We start from the raw sequence: 16,582 nt of genomic DNA, 5'->3' as shown, positions 1-16,582 counted from the left end.
AAAAAAAAAAAAAAAAAAAAAAAAAGACAAGCATGATTTTATCTTTCACTGCATGTTAGTGTTTTCATGGGCTATTGTTAAGCCTTTTTTCATATTTTGCATTTACACTGAGGTCGTTTTTGGTTGTCGTCTATTTACAGATGGAGCGATCGATTTATTTTTTGCACTTCAGGTTTCAGAAGCTTCAAACTATTATTCAGTGGTTCACCTAAATGTTTCTGCAGCACCCCATCCCAAAAGACTCTCTATTCAACACACACACACACTTTTGTCATTTGTTTCCAGATTCCATGGGAATTTATTTGAAACATTCAAAAGAGAAAATAATAAAATTATAATACAAAATTTCTTATTGGAAAAAAAAAAAAAACCCAATAAGTTAAAATCACAAATGACATTTTACAATGCAATTATTACAAGTGACATGCTTTATTACTCATCCGCCTGCCCCCAAACACACACACACACACTTTGGAAACTACTATTAATTAGTAAGAAACCTTCCTTTCCTGCTCTTCACTGAATTGTATATGATGATGATATACTTACTTTTTTTGTCTCATCTTTTATCATCTATCTTTTCTCAGCTTTGTTTTGTAGCAAGTTACCAACAAAGTTCAACTGTTCACATCATTTGAGATTTAAACTCAAGCATTATTATCATAGCTAACAGACTGAAGCATTTTTTGCTGAAGGGTCAGGATTATTTACTTACACAAATGTCGCTGAGATGAAATGGTCAACTGGTCATATTCAATTATGGGCTTTTTAAAAGTAATATAATTTTAAATAAAAAAAATATATAAAGAACTGGATTAAAATATGTTAAGGCTTCATACACAGACCAACAAAAGACAAGAGCAGGTGGAAATTCTTCACTTAAAACACTTTCGTAACAATTTGATGCATCATTTTTTTTATTTATTTATTTATTTTTGCCTTTCGTTGATTCACAATGGACATAAACCTACGATTAATTGAGCCTCCGAAATGTAGAATGATCATCTAGAGTTTTCATGAGTTTCCAGATCTTGGTATATTCTAAAACTTTACATTTTCAACATCTTAAACCAACCCCTCCTGCTGATTTACCTCATCATATCTATGATCTAAAAGCACAGAAGTTCGTTCTGTCTTTTGTAGTGTGTAACTCTAGTCAGTTTTGATTCACTCACTGTCTCCCTAACCGCCTGATTCACCCGCTGATATTTGAATCACTCCTGGAACCGATAAAATGATCCAAGAACAATTAAAGAATGGAAGCCCTGTCTGTTTTACTGCTAAACCTCTCTGAATGATCAGATGGCAATAATCCAGTTGGAACATTGCTCTGTATAAAGTAATCCAACAGGAAAAATCTACATAGTATTAAAGTATAGTCAGCCAGCAGAGGGCAGGGTGGTTCTAGACGTTCTTAGTGACAGGATGTCATTTCTGTCGGTGTTATTTTTACAGTTCTGTACAAGAGAGTAATTATTTTAAAATCAAAGCTATCCTTTCAGAGAGGTAAGGCTAACAAACACCCAACACAATATCTACAGTCCATTGTTCTTCCATACCAATAGGACACATGTCCAGTTTTACCTGCACATAACAATGAGGTATACACCAGTCATAAGAGTGTTGTCTTTACTCATACTAGAACTACATATCTCTGTTCCCCACTTGTAAACCCCTCCAGCTTTAAGGGGCTTCCAAAGTCATTAAGAGAGGGACCCCTGCGGACAAGCAGCCGGCAGATTCTCCATTAGAGCAAATAGTCTGGCAGAGGTCATTCCGCTCTCACTTCTTAGTGGCCACCCGCCGCTTTCTGGTCGCCAGCATTTCATAGAATGGGTCCCTGCTGATGCTGGCCCTGCGAGGAACAGAGGGACAAATTCATTAAAGGCTGTAATCTTGTTTCACTGGCTTAGACCCTACAATGGTGTGTTTTTTCCAGAGAGTTTTCAATAGTTATTTCATATAACTTAGTGCTTGACATCTAAAATATCAATATCAGCACAACCAGTATTTTATACATAGTTGACTGTTCACCGATTTTGCACAACTACATGTATAAAATTAGGTATAAGACAATATTTTACCCTTACTTAGTATATTCAGCTAACATACGATAAACCACTTTTGGACTAAACATATCTAACCCATGAAATGAAATGCAGTTCACTGGAGCAGCTCCATGTGAGCCTAAGAGCAACACATCCAACACTGTAAACTGCTTTTTCTGGCCACCGAAGGACATGGTGAAAGGAGGAAAACAAAGTGTAACAAATGGACTACACTCTGTAAGAGTAAAACTACAAAATGCTCCTGTGGACATTGGAACTTAGAGAATGGACACTGTGTAGAAACAACATGGTCGTAATGGTATGGCTCACCAAAATAATCCAACATTAGAATTTCAGATCAGTATTATTCTCAACTTAAAGGGAACTTGATTGTAGGGAAACGCTCTTCTCTGGTTTGTTTATTCTGATGCACCGTGTCTTTTAAGGTGGAATGTTAAGTTAGAGGGTCAAAAACAAAACAAAAAAGAAAAAAAAGACTTGTCTGTAAGATTTTATTCACTGTTTGAACTACCACTGAAACTAATTTGTAACTTGAGTTTAGTTTTGTAGCACTTTTGTTTTGTGTTTACGTTTCCGCAGTCAGCGCTCTCCTGAATTTTAAGTAAGTTCTATCCACAGCAAAAATAAATAAATATTACCCACCTATGGAGCAGGAAAAAAGCAATATCCTTATATTAGTTCATGCTTTTCAAAGTTTGGAGGCATATTCCTAGCATACCGGACCGAGACATTTTTTGTTTTTTTTAAGCCATTTACATGGAGTATTGTAAGCAAATTAGACCAGCTTCAAGCACACAAACAGAATAGAGAACAGCAGGAAATATCCTCAGAATTTTTTTTAAAAAAAATAGCTTTTTGATTAAAATCATGGATGTCGCCTTTAATAATCAAACCCTCACAGCAAATGTTTCAACATGTATATGTTTCCCTATGAAAAAAAATGTGGCGGCACCTTTATTTTAAGAGCAGGTCAATGATTACAGATGAAAATGAAGTTTTATGACTAACTCATTTATTAATTTACTGTAATGTGTATTTTAATTAATTAGCATTGTTTCTGATAAAGGGGCGGCACAGCAGTGTCGCAGTCACAAAGCTCCAGGGACCTGGAGGTTGTGGGTTCGATTCCCGAACTGGGTGACTGTCTGTGAGGAGTTTGGTGTGTTCTCCCTGTGTCAGAATGGGTTTCCTCCGGGTGCTCCGGTTTCCTTCCACAGTCCAAAAACACACGTTGGTAGGTGGATTGGCGACTCAAAAGTGCCCACAGGTGTGAGCGTGTGATTGTGTGTGTTGCCCTGTGAAGGACTGGTGCCCCCTCCAGGGTGTATTCCCACCTTGTGCCCAACGATTCCAGGTAGGCTCTGGACCCACCGCGACCCTGAACTGAATAAGCGGTTACAGATAATGAATGAATGATTCTGATAAATAAATGACTAAAATTAAAAATCAAATATTACCTACAGCCAGGGACAATCTTCCAATTTTAGAGATGTTTTACATGGTAAGGTGTCAAACATCAGGCCAGATAGTCTGACAGATTTTAGAGACATTAAAGAGCAAAATAGGATTCTTTGTACATTGACAATGGCTTTGAAATACCAAGATACGGACCCTAGTTCAACCAAGGGTACAAAACTTAAATTGTGGAAGCCATTGTGTAACCATCTCACATTCTCCAAATACTGTCTTACGTTTTCTCTGTGATTTCTTGTTCAGATTAATGTCCAGCAAAAATATCAAAGGCACATCACACATGTTTACAAATATACCAGGAGCCATAAGAAAAAAAAAAATCAAAAGGGATAGCGTGTGGTTGGCAGAAGGATGCAAAAAGCCACTGGGTTCCCGGCACTTCCACAGGACATGCTGAGGCAGCCTTTACTATACAAACAGTCTGCCCTGACCACTGTGGAGAGAGACACACTAAAATAATAGTGAGGGGACCCAGCGCTGAATGCTCACACAGAGCAGCTCCCCACATTCATAGAACATTCATCATCACCTTCAAATCAGCTAGACCTGTAAAATTGAACATCATCCATATAAAATATACAATTAATATAGAATATGGTACAATTGTGTTCCTTAACTAAAGGTATTGAATATGTACACTGAGCTGTAGTCTGTCAAATTGAGAAAAGAATTATTATCAACCACACTACCCAACAACATCAGACACCCATTCCTGTATATGTTCACATTAACTCACTTTTATTCATGAATATGTTTTAAACATTCATTCATTCACTCATTCATTCATACACCGTCTGTAAACGCTTATCCAGTTCAGGGTCACGGTGGGTCTGGAGCCTACCCGGAATCATTGGGCGCAAGGCAGGAACACACCCTGGAGGGGGCGCCAGTTCTTCATTGGGCAACAGACACAGTCACACATTCACTCAAACACTCACACCTACGGACACTTTTGAGTCGTCAAGTCACCAACCAACGTGTGTTTTTGGACCGTGGGGGGAAACCGGAGCACCCGGAGGAAACCCATTCCGACACGGGGAGAATTCAAACTCCTCACAGACAGTAACCCAGAGTGGGACCAGAACCCATAACACCAGGATCTTGGAGCTGTGTGACTGAATAAAATATTGTTCTTCAAACTCACTCACACCTACTACTTTATAGAAAAATAATTCTTATATTTCTTATTTGTTATATATCACTATTTGTTTGTATTTACTGTGATTATGATTTATACAAGCACCACGCTCACTGAGAAGGCATTAGTTTAAATATATATAATTATCTTAGGTGCCTTAGACTTCTGCACAGTACTGTATGCTCATGTTTTCTATTGCGAAAAAGATCTACTCTGGTCACTCCAGGCCCTGCACTCTTACCAGCGCCACAGTCTGAGAAAGTGATTGCAATCTTCACAATCAAGAGTGCACCAGCAAATGTGGCACTGAGCCTTGTTCTTCATCTAGCCTGATCACTATAGTGATGAGAAAACCTTCAAGTTGTCTCTATGTACATGCATTTAGCTCTTTATTTGTATCAAATATCTTCATGACGAAGACTGGAAATCATTTTTCAGTGAAGGGACATGTGGGTCTTCATGCTTTTTTAACTTTTTAGCGTTGTTGCCATTTCCACCTGAAATTACAAGCCCAAATCCTGAGGCTGTCTACTCTAATATTAGGCTTCAGCTTCTAATGTATAATTACAGTAATGGCAAGTGTAATTTTAAGGTACCTGCTCACAATCAATGGCATTTTGTATTTTATATATATATATTTTTTAAACTATTAAAAAAGGGCACATTGTTGTTGCATTTCACTGAAATGCTGCAATAAATGTTTGTATTTTAAAGTAATGTGTCTTTATTAATATTTTCTAAAACTAAGAAATTCAATGAAAAAAAAGATTAATTGATTATAAAAATATAAATTTGTTGCAGCCATAATTATTTATGTTTAAAATAAGGGTGTCGGAACAATGCTGCCACATAGTTCCCAGCTCCTGATTTTCACAATCCAAAAACACGTTAGTAGGGAGACTGGTTATGCAAACCTGTCCATAGAAGAAGAAGGAACACCTTTTATTAATCCCCTTGGGGAAATTGCTTCTATTTATTTGACTCGCCCATGGTATTGAACACACAAATACACACTCGTGAGCTATTCTTCACACACACACACAACTGGAGCAGGTGGCTGCCAACCACCTCTGCGCTCAGGGAAAAGTTTGGGGGTTAGGTGCCTTGCTCAAGTGCACTTTAGCTGTGAATGAATTATTTTCTTGCCAGTCCTGAGAATTGAACAGGCGACCCTCCAGCCTCAAGCTTCCTTCTCTAACCTTAAGCCCACCACTGCCCCCCACTCAGTGTGTGAGTGACGGGTGACAAACTTTTGCAATGTATCTGTCCACATATACACTAGCTTTTAGTCTTGGTTTATAGGTATCTACCCATTCAACACGACCGTGCTCTGGTCTTGTAAGGGCATAAATAAATATCTGGGGGTATTGCCAAGTGAAAATATTTTCCTATAAGTATTTGCCTTCTACTAGAAGGTTTGGGGCTGTGGGCAAAAATGTAAAAGTCTTTTGTCATGTAATGTTTTTGATCCCTAAAGATCCAGATCGCTTTGCAGCAACCCCACTAATAGGAGTGAGCAAAATTCATTCAGTGTATGAGCCTTACTTGATGGATTTGATCCATTCCTCCTTCTCCTCCGGTGTAGGGGCTGATATTCTATACACAACGTGGTTCCCCTCCACCACCCTGCCGTCTGCCTCTGTTTTGCATGCCTTGATCACCTGCCCTTTATGGCTTGGGTTGTAGAGTTCGAAGCAGTTCTAAAAAGATTAAAGGCCATTACTACTTACAACTTTTTTTTAAAGTGATTCGCTTCGTGTTTCACAAAATACTAAGAATAAAAGTGCTGATTAACACAATGCTTACTGGTTTTCTTGGCTCCTCCACTTCTCTTATGCTGAGGTTCTCCAGAGGAATGATCCCTCGTGGCTCCTTGTCCTAGGGATATATGAATTACGTTCCAGTCATTCTAATCTTCATTAATCAATAAATTAGCTTAGAGTCTAATATAACAGACATTACTCCACTAATTAGCATTTGGAATATTCCATCGGGCGGCACGGTGGCGCAGCAGGTAGTGTTGCAGTCACACAGCTCCAGGGACCTGGAGGTTGTGGGTTCGATTCCCGCTCCGGGTGACTGTCTGTGAGGAGTTGGTGTGTTCTCCCCGTGCCTGCGTGGGTTTCCTCCCACAGTCCAAAAACACACGTTGGTAGGTGGATTGGCGACTCAAAAGTATCCGTAGGTGTGAGTGAATGTGTGTGTCTGTGTTGCCCTGTGAAGGACTGGCGCCCTCTCCATGGTGTATTCCCGCCTTGCGCCCAATGATTCCAGGTAGGCTCTGGACCCACCGCGACCCTGAATTGGATAAGCGGTTACAGATAATGAATGAATGAATATTCCATGTCATATCCAAAAAACTTTTAAATAATCTTAAGTCTAACAGACGTGATTTTGTAATTTCTGACACTGTATGACATATTGTTATTTTAAAAAATAGATCAGAGTTGTTGTACAACCTAACAGCCATATCAAGCGTTGACTGTTTTTTCTATAGACATATAAACCGGTCATAATATTATGACCACCTGCTTGTTTTTACACTCACTGTCCATTATCTTCAGACACATTTTGTAGTGCTACAATTACATTTCATCTGTTGCTCTGCATACTTTGTTTGTCTCCTGTTACACTGAGACCCCCAGAGGACCACCACAGAGCAGGTATGATTTTCATGGTGGATTATTCTCAGCGCTGCAGTGATTGATGTGGTGGTGGTGTGTTAGTGTGTGTTGTGCTGTGCAGGACACAGCAGTGCTGCTGGAGTTTTTTTTAACCCCATGGGTCACTGCTGGACTGAGAGTCCACCAACCAAAAACATCCAGCCAATAGCATCCTGTAGGCAGCATCCAGTGACCACTAATTAAGGATTTGAGGACGACCAACAAAAATAGGCAGCGGCAGATGAGCTACTATCTCTGACTTTACATCTACAAGGTGGACCAATGAGATAGGTGTGTCTAACAGAGTGGACAGTGAGTAGTGTTTAAAAACTCCAGCATCACTGCTGTGTCTGATCCACTCTTATAAGCGCAACACACTTTAGAATTTGACTTTGTAAATGAAGGGTGGTCTCTAATTTTTGAATAGTAAAGTGATGCTTTATATTCTCCCTGTCTTGGAAAATGCCATTTTAAACCCACTAAATCTTTGTTGTACTGTGCGCAGGTTTCAAAGGCCACGGTGAGCCTTTTCTAGTTGTTTGAAAGCTGCTGTGAGATTACAGTGGAAAATGGTAGCCTTTTAACTGTGACATTTTATGTTTACCTTTCTCTGCTTTATCTGTAACATGCAAGAGATGGCATGCAACCAGCCGAGCGGGTTGCATCATATTCAAAAAGACAGAAATCTTTGCAAAGCCCCCCCACCCAAAAAAAGCAAATTTATGGCATGACAAAGCACACCTATTTAGAAACCCATAGATAATTGGGTCCACAACCACCACATCAGTGTCACTGCAGCTCTGAGAACGATACATCACCCAATTCACACCTGCTATGTGGAACTGACCATTGAAGAGCAGGGTGAATGTGGGCAAAAAAAAAAGGATGCGGCACAAAAGTATGTCAGTATGTAAACGTAGAAAAACAACGTCCTTATTGTAGGGTCAATGGAGCTGATGAAATGAATAATGAATGTAGAAACAAGGTGGTGGACATAATGTAATGATTGATTGGTGTACATGGGATTTATATATAATATATGTCGCAGTGTGAGAAAGCAAAAACAGTTTGCTGAGATTAATTAACATATCCACATCATTTGAGGCAAATATTTAATCATCTGCGTATGTTGATATGCTAACTTGGTGACTGTAACCTCTTTTGTTTAGCTATGTTAGCCTTATCTACATTTGCTCCAGTGCAGAACAGACACATTCAAATAATCATGTGCAGGAAATCTGTAAATGTGTTTTTTTGTTTTTATTGTAAATTGTAATCAGGGAAAATCAATGTTTCAAAAGTTCACTTGATATTAAAACCATTACTCTGGGAGCTAATAAACTGATTAGGTGGTTGGAAGGGCTTATAAAAAGAGGGATTAAGACAGCGAAGAAACTGATTGCCCGCTAAACACCCACTGATTTGCTCTGGTCTAAATCTAGCATTCTACTGTAAAAGAATGCCCTATTTCGTCAGTCGCTAGTGAGAGCCCCCAGCAGGGTGTTGATTGTCTTCAGATTGCCAGCTCAGCTCTCATAAGGTGATAGAGTTGTTTTAAAGGGGCTACATGTTTTACTGGACCCCCTCCAGATGTTACAGCTGTGATGGATTAACTGTAGACAGTACTGAGGAAAGCACTTCATCTGACAAAACTAGAAAAATGGGATTTCTCTCACATTTCTTTATCTCTGCCCTCCTTCACAGGCATCCATCCCAACTTTTTGTTTTTGCCCATTTCATTTTTCTTTATAATTTAATTCTCATTTAAAAACATACAACAAAAAAATTCAAGTACAAAAGGACGACCATTCGTTAAGGATTACTTACAGTTGTGTATTCAAAGTAGTACAAGCAGTTGTCAGTAAGAATGAACCATCTTCTCTTCCATGTCTTCACTCTACCACCTGCAAGCATACAAATCATTATTACAGATTCTGTATCAGATTTTCTTTGCCACCTGGCTGCAAAATATTCTGGGTCATGGGTTGTGGACTGGGCCATGACTGGGCTATGCCAACAAGCGCATAGGGTAGTAGCAACATAATCACTAACTTTCATTATTTAAAGGAACTTTAAAACACTACGTAATATTTTTACCATAAAACTAGAGCTTCAAAATCACTGTGATGCACCAATGACATGTAATAGGGAGAATAGAGTCTCTGTCACTGCTACTCTGGGCTCATCAATGCAGATACTCAACTATGTATCTTTTGGGGGAAGGTATGACTTAGTGACATACTTTCATAAAAAATATGTTGAAACCTATTCAACATATTATATTATCTGTGGCAGTAGTTGCCAGACCTTTTCTGAAGGGCCTTCCACCAGTTTACACTGGAACCAATGATATGTCATCAGCACGAGGCATTGTGTGTAGGGGACATGAATTAGAATGTGTGTTTGTCCCCAACTTTGGGAACCACTGATCTATGACATTCTAAATCAGTCATAAGTCTAAGTGTGCTTTGTCATGCCATACATTTCTATGCCCTAGTTAAACAAGATGCTTAATTTGTGTGTGTGTTTGTGTGTGTGTGGGTGGGGGGCTTTGCAAAGATTTCTGTCTTTTTGAATATGATGCAACCCGCTCGGTTGGTTGCATTCCATCTCTTGCATGTTAAAGATAAAGCAGAGAAAGGTAAACATAAAATGTCACAGGTAAAAGGCTACCACTTTCCACTTTAATCTCTTACACAGCTTTCAAGCATCTAGAAAAGGCTCACTGTGGCTTTTGAAACCTGTGCACAGTACAACAAAGCTTTAGTGGGTTTAAAATATCCTTTTCCAGGATAGGGAAAATACAAAGCATCAAACAGTGCTATTCAAAAATTAGAGACCACCCTTTTTTACAAAGTCAAATTCTAAAAAATAAAATGGAAATAATAAACATAAAGCAATGAATTGTAAATCCATCCGCTCAGACAACAGTTGAACAAAGACAAAATGAAAGCCAATGAAGGTTTTTCCTTATTACTGTCACTGGTTAAATATCCCCTCAAAATGTAACACATCCCAAAATATCTAGGAATGAACTAGGAATCTTAAACATGTCATGCAATCATATCTGGATATAAAAGAACCTTCTGGCAGAGTGTATAAAAAGGTTTGGTTTACAAACCTAGCTTCAGTAGCCACCCTTCTCTATCTGGGTTGAAGAATGTATGCGTTAAGTCATTGCCATCATCTTCAGGGATTTTGAAGGGCTCGTTTTTAATGCTTTCATATAAATTCTGCAGAAAAGGAACACACAGAAAATGCTGTTTACATACATGTGTTTTGAGTATACACATAGATAACATAAGTGCAGGTTATTATGCCATGGGGCTCACCCTGAGCAGCTCCTCTGGCAGGTCTCCACCTTCATTTATGCCACGATTCATGGAGATGAACCTCTCAGCGGTTGGTTTTTCCCTGACATTGGGGTTGTGAAGGCTGGTGTTGAGCATAATGATGGCGAATGACAAGACGTAGCATGTGTCTGGAGAAAATATAGACCTCCATCAGTCAACACACTCCAGCACATTCAGAACAAAGGGTATTACAGAAAAAAACCCAAACATTTGGTTATCTGGTTATTTATAGGTGCAATTAGTCATTTTGTGACTAACCTTCAAATGATAAGACACACATTACACTGAAATGTGACATCATGTCATGGGGGTACCCATTTTATGAAACATAACCTGGTTAATTTAGGATTTCAGAGCGATTGGATTAATGTGAAATGCACTCGTAGACAAAAATGATAAATTATTAATAATCACATTCAGAAACGTTTTTAAAAGTAAAAATATTTATTTATATACCTCTTTATTTTTGGGGCAGACTATAATATCTAATAATAATAGACTAATAATATCAGGCTTAAAGGAACAATTTTAAATCTGATATTTTGGACAGACTATAATATCTAATAATAATAGACTAATAATATCAGGCTTAAAGGAACAATTTTAAATCTGATATTTTGCCCAAAAAATGTTTTTTTTTAAGAGCAAACCTACTTTTTTTTTTAAAGACCTTCTAATTCATTGTCATACAGCAGATTAGAAAAAAAAAGTGACAAATGATAGTTCGGGGCTCAGTTCAATGTCAGTGCCAGATCACTGATTTCTAGAGCTTCATACTGTTTCTGAGACAACACCAGTGCAATTTATTCCTATAGTTATAATGCCCTTTCCTCAGAGGACTTTTTCTTACTCATAGCTTTATTAGCTTATTTAGAACATCTCTGGAAAACGCACAAATCCAAACAATTGCATTTATTTAAAATTTAATTTATACTATTTTAATATGCTTTAAATTTACCATGTCTACTAGTGTAAATCATACTGTCAAAATAAATAAATCTAATTAATATAATATATAAACATAAAATCTAAACAACAGGATTATTATTTGACTAACTGAATATACAGTTACTGTGAGTGTGTGTGTATGCATTCTAAGGTTTAAAGACATTTAATACAGAGCTATTTGAACTGGGTCTGTCTTATTATTACACATACCTGAGGACTGGAAGACCCCAGGGTTGCATTGACAGTATCGTGATGCAAAAGCCTCCATCATACGATCAATCTTCTGAGCCTCACCCGGCAGCCTGAAGCTCCACAGAAATTGCCTGACACAGAAAGTAGAGATGAGAAATGATAATAGACAACTAATCTGCCACACATCCCTTTCTGCAAGTTAAAGGAAAACAGGATGACAGAAATATTAATAAATGAAAGTTGTTTTCACACATTACTCAGTCACACCTCATACTGCTTCTCTACACAAACATGAATTAAATGCCTCACTGAATTATGTGCAGAAAGTGAGGCAAGTTTAGATGAAATTATAATAAATCCATTCTCTTAAATGCTCATTTTCATTACACATAATGCAAAATGCAGAATCTCTTCATGCTGCTTGTGGCTCACCTCAGAGCTTGCACCAAGTTGAGGTCTGCAAATTCATGAAGCTCCACAAAGGCCTGCAAAACTTTGATGTTGAAATCATCTCTGAGAATGAAGTAAAAGCAATTCCGATCAAGATTGAATTTTGTCATCCTTATACAGGTTTTTATTATGGAAAATATTTTAACGAAAGTGATGGCAGCATATATATATATATATATATATATATATATATATATATATTTATATATACACAAAAAGTGAGGACATCCCTGGAAGGTTTGGAAATTGTTAATTACAAATTAATAATTATTTCAGGAAGAAATAAGCTAGATTGTTTCTAATTTGATTAAGGCAAATTACAAAAATAGGGCTATAACTGTATTAAAGATGTACGCAAACAGTGCACAATTGTCAGGATGCTTTTAAGAGTTGGGGGGTCAGGATTTTAGCCTTCCCTAATGGTTAGGGAAGTGGATTTGGGATCCCCAATGCACGTGCGCGTGTGTGTGTGTGTGTGTATGTGTGTGTTCCATGCCCATGATGGGTTAAATGTAAAGGCCAAGTTTCATTTTACATTTCAATGAACATTTACAATGAACACAAAAGCAGGATTTCATGATTTTTTTGTAAGACAAATACTTCTCACATTCCAAGCTTCCCAAAAAAAAAAAAAAAAAAAAAAAAAAAAGAAGAATTTAATCTGAAAGGCCCCCTCTATCATAATTCTCAAAATTTTCATAATTCAAATAATTCTCTCATTGTAATCTGGGAATTCATTTGGAGAACCAAAGATGAGCCAAAAGTTAATAACATAAACTAATTTATATTTTTTTTAAATATTGATTAAAGCTCACCTTTTGGTCATCAACGTTTTACGTCATAAATTTTAAACAGATTTAAACAGATATACATAAACAGATTTTTTTTAGTCAGTTAATAGTATTAATTAATAAATTTGTCAATTAATAATATAAATTTCAGGAATGGTGAAGGTGAGAAATTAAATCTAATAGAGTAATTGTCCACAGTGGGATCTGAGACAAATTTGCACCTACACTGTCCCTTTGATTACAGCCTCATTAATAACAGGTTGAAATTATATGTGCAAATACAATTAACAGTAATTGCTAACTGTAGCTGATGGCCCATTGTTTATGGTCTGAGATAAATGAAAGAATAAGTCTTTGATGACAGCGTGCACCTGTGCAGCTGTGGAGTCAGGCTGGTGTTATGGTTATTACAAGTCTGGAGTGAGTGTCTAAGCAGGTATGACACTTTACTTTTAGACCATGATTGTTTTTTTGTTTGATTCCCCCTCAATCTTTCATTTCTTTTCCTCATCCATTCATCACTCATTCACTATATTTAGTCTAGCTTCTTGCAAACATTACATTCAATCATAGTCTCCTTGAGTAAAATCACTATATGTGAGAAATATGTTTTTTCCCTTTCACTATCTTAGACACTATCTATATATACACTCCATACAATTCATGCTAGATGTACATTTCCAAATAAATAATAAAATCATTAATGAGGCCTGTGCAAACGCTTGACTTTTGATGTTATGAAAACAGAGTAATTGTGCAGGACAATTTATTGAAAATACAATATCATTTTGTGTAGTTAATATATCATTGCTGTCCAAAGAAAAATATGTATCTCCATTCTTGTTGATTTTTAGTTTACTACATCGCTTTTATACTGCAGCTGTCCATTGCATTGTGAAAAGTTCATTATGAAGTTCCACTGAATATTGAGTTCCACTGAAAATAAGCAGGATGGCACAGTGGCGCATCAGGTAGTGTCGCAGTCACACAGCTCCAGGGACCTGGAGGTTGTAGGTTCGATTCCCGCTCCGGGTGACTTTCTGTGAGTTGGTGTGTTCTCCCTGTGTCCACGTGGGGGTTCCGGTTTCCTCCCACAGTCCAAAAACACATGTTGGCGACTCATAAGTGTCTGTATGTGTGTGTGTTGCCCTGTGAAGGACTGGCACTCCTTGCGCACAATGATTCCAGGTAGGCTCTGGACCCACCGTGACCCTGAACTGGATAAGCGGTTACAGATAATGAATGAATGAAAATAAGCAATGATTTTTCCTTCTCCTATAAAGTTGCTCTTTTGGAGAAACGTGTATTTCTTTGGTTAGCAAAGATATGTTACATTATTTCCAACTGGAAAAAATAAGTTTTAAAAATAACATTCTATTGGCGGCACAGTGGCGCAGCAGGTAGTGTCGCAGTCACACAGCTCCAGGGGCCTGGAGGTTGTGGGTTCGATTCCCGCTCCGGGTCACTGTCTGTGAGGCGTTGGTGTGTTGTCTGCGTGGGTTTCCTCCGGGTACTCCGGTTTCCTCCCACAGTCCAAAAAAAACACACGTTGCAGGTGGATTGGTGACTCGAAAGTGTCCGTAGGTGTGAGTGTGTGAGTGAATGTGTGTGTGTCTGTGTTGCCCTGTGAAGGACTGGCGTCCCCTCCAGGGTGTATTCCCGCCTTGCGCCCGATGATTCCAGGTAGGCTCTGGACCCCCCGCGACCCTAAATTGGATAAGCGGTTACAGATAATGGATGGATGGATTATATTCTATTTTTTAAATACTTGTAATTCCTACACAATGTATTTCAGTAATACTATGCTGTTACTATGATACGGATATTAGAAATGGTGAGAATTTTGGCCCCTGACCTGAGAAAAGCTTTATACCCTTTTGCTTACTATTCCACTCTAAGTAAAGGTGTGTTGACAGCTGACAGATAGAGATCAGGAAGCACAGTTTCCTGTAGGCCTGGTGCTGAGCTATGGTGCAGGGCTCACATTATGGAGATAAGATATCAGTAGGTTGTCATGGTGAGAGGTTTGAGGAAATCAAACAGGAGATTTTCATCTGTTTCAGTAAGGGAGCTCATTTCCGAAGTATAGAGACTGATATATGGATGTGATTTAGCAGGGCATAAATCTTTAATAAACACTTTGACAGAAGGAGAGGTGGAAGTGTTTTCCCTGATAAAAAGCTGAGATTTACCTTTCTCCTAAATAATCTCCAATAACTGTTTTGTTCAAGCCCTCTCCTTTGTACAGAAACTGGGCTATGTCCTCAGGTGTGTACTGCAAAAGATCATTGTCCAAAAGAAACTGGATTCCCTAAAAAATAAAAGGGTTATATGCATAAATCTCAACAGTAAAATATTCAACATATTTTTTATGGACAGTGCTATATCAGCTGAATCTGACCATGTTTATTACACTGACTCTCTCATTACATACCTTTTTAGGGTCCATATTGAATTTTTTTCTTCCCATAGCAATCTGTTTGTTCCTCTGAATGGTTTTGCTGTGTTGATAAAGATATTGCAAGTAGACATTAACTATGAATAACAAACATCTCTACAGTGACAGTAACAATAAAAAGTGAAAAAGCAGTCATCAAGTCAACGAATAGCTTGTATTTATACACACTTACCACTCTCCCATGCATGTTAACTGTTCAATCTCTGTCATCACTTCAGCTATCTCAAACTTTAAACGCTGCAACAGACAAAAAAAATCACATTAAGGGTTAGTACATATTTGAGTATATACAGAAATGATTTAACTCTTATTAAACTAGTCCACGTTGATTTACGCATACTTCAATATCATCAAGCAATTCTCTTTTCCTTCTTCGAATGTTGGACAGTTCATCCTGTTCTTCAAGAGAGAGATCCTCAGGTACTGTTAGAAAAAAAAAACATAAACAGGCCCTTTAACATACTGCCATAACCACAAATGTAATATAGGGGTATACATTAAAGCCAATTCCCATGCCATATTTGATTTATAGTATTTTGCATTTGACCGATGGGTTCCTTTTGGCCCGGAAATGACATAAACAAGTGACAAAAGATGTAGTAGGACATGTGAATGGGAAATTAACTATTTCTATATTGTTGTTATATTTCTACAAGTTTTCATCAAGCAATAGCCATGTCCGTGTCCAAGCAAATCCATTTTTTCCCCATCAGAGCTAAGAATTGATGACTATAAGCTTGTTGGGCTTTTTTTCAAACGCTAGGTGAGCTTTTGTGCACCTGTCTTGAAGAGGTGGAGGAAGCCTTTGTTGGCATCCATTAAGACCAGCCTTGTGCTATATCTGCTGGAGTGTCTATCTTGAGATGTTGGTACCAGATTTGCTTATATTCATGAGGATAGCTTTAGTGGTCACACTTGAGATCTAATTGGCCTCTCGTACTACTATTCTTTCTAACGAAACACTTTTGACTTCATATCACACCCTTTGGGACATTTCGGTTTACAAGTCTCTGTGATTTTTTTTTATTATGCTTTTCACTGTGGTCA

At 37.9% G+C, this 16,582-nt stretch overlaps 1 protein-coding gene across 5 annotated transcripts in view; it reads right to left on the bottom strand.

Annotated features, from left to right (window-relative positions):
• Positions 1-346: 346 nt before the first annotated feature.
• Positions 347-16,582, bottom strand: part of cyth3a (cytohesin 3a) — a 33,220-nt gene continuing 16,984 nt past the window's right edge. For 4 of the 5 annotated variants that reach the window (XM_066663213.1, XM_066663211.1, XM_066663214.1 and 1 more), the window contains 12 exons: positions 15,876-15,958; positions 15,708-15,772; positions 15,512-15,578; positions 15,270-15,388; positions 12,269-12,349; positions 11,855-11,967; positions 10,676-10,824; positions 10,465-10,576; positions 9,171-9,247; positions 6,487-6,558; positions 6,226-6,380; positions 347-1,855 (listed from right to left, as the gene is read on the bottom strand). In XM_066663213.1, the coding sequence (XP_066519310.1) occupies positions 1,783-1,855; positions 6,226-6,380; positions 6,487-6,558; positions 9,171-9,247; positions 10,465-10,576; positions 10,676-10,824; positions 11,855-11,967; positions 12,269-12,349; positions 15,270-15,388; positions 15,512-15,578; positions 15,708-15,745 (1,056 nt within the window). In that variant the 5' untranslated portion in view covers positions 15,746-15,772; positions 15,876-15,958 and the 3' untranslated portion in view covers positions 347-1,782. Of the gene's footprint in view, positions 1,856-6,225; positions 6,381-6,486; positions 6,559-6,642; positions 6,979-9,170; positions 9,248-10,464; positions 10,577-10,675; positions 10,825-11,854; positions 11,968-12,268; positions 12,350-15,269; positions 15,389-15,511; positions 15,579-15,707; positions 15,773-15,875; positions 15,959-16,582 lie in introns of those variants that run through there. The other variant, XR_010801825.1, reaches the window with a different exon arrangement.

The sequence above is a fragment of the Hoplias malabaricus genome, chromosome 3 (assembly GCF_029633855.1).
Source record: "Hoplias malabaricus isolate fHopMal1 chromosome 3, fHopMal1.hap1, whole genome shotgun sequence".
NCBI classification, from domain to species: domain Eukaryota; kingdom Metazoa; phylum Chordata; class Actinopteri; order Characiformes; family Erythrinidae; genus Hoplias; species Hoplias malabaricus.
This window is presented reverse-complemented; position numbering and strand designations above follow the sequence as displayed.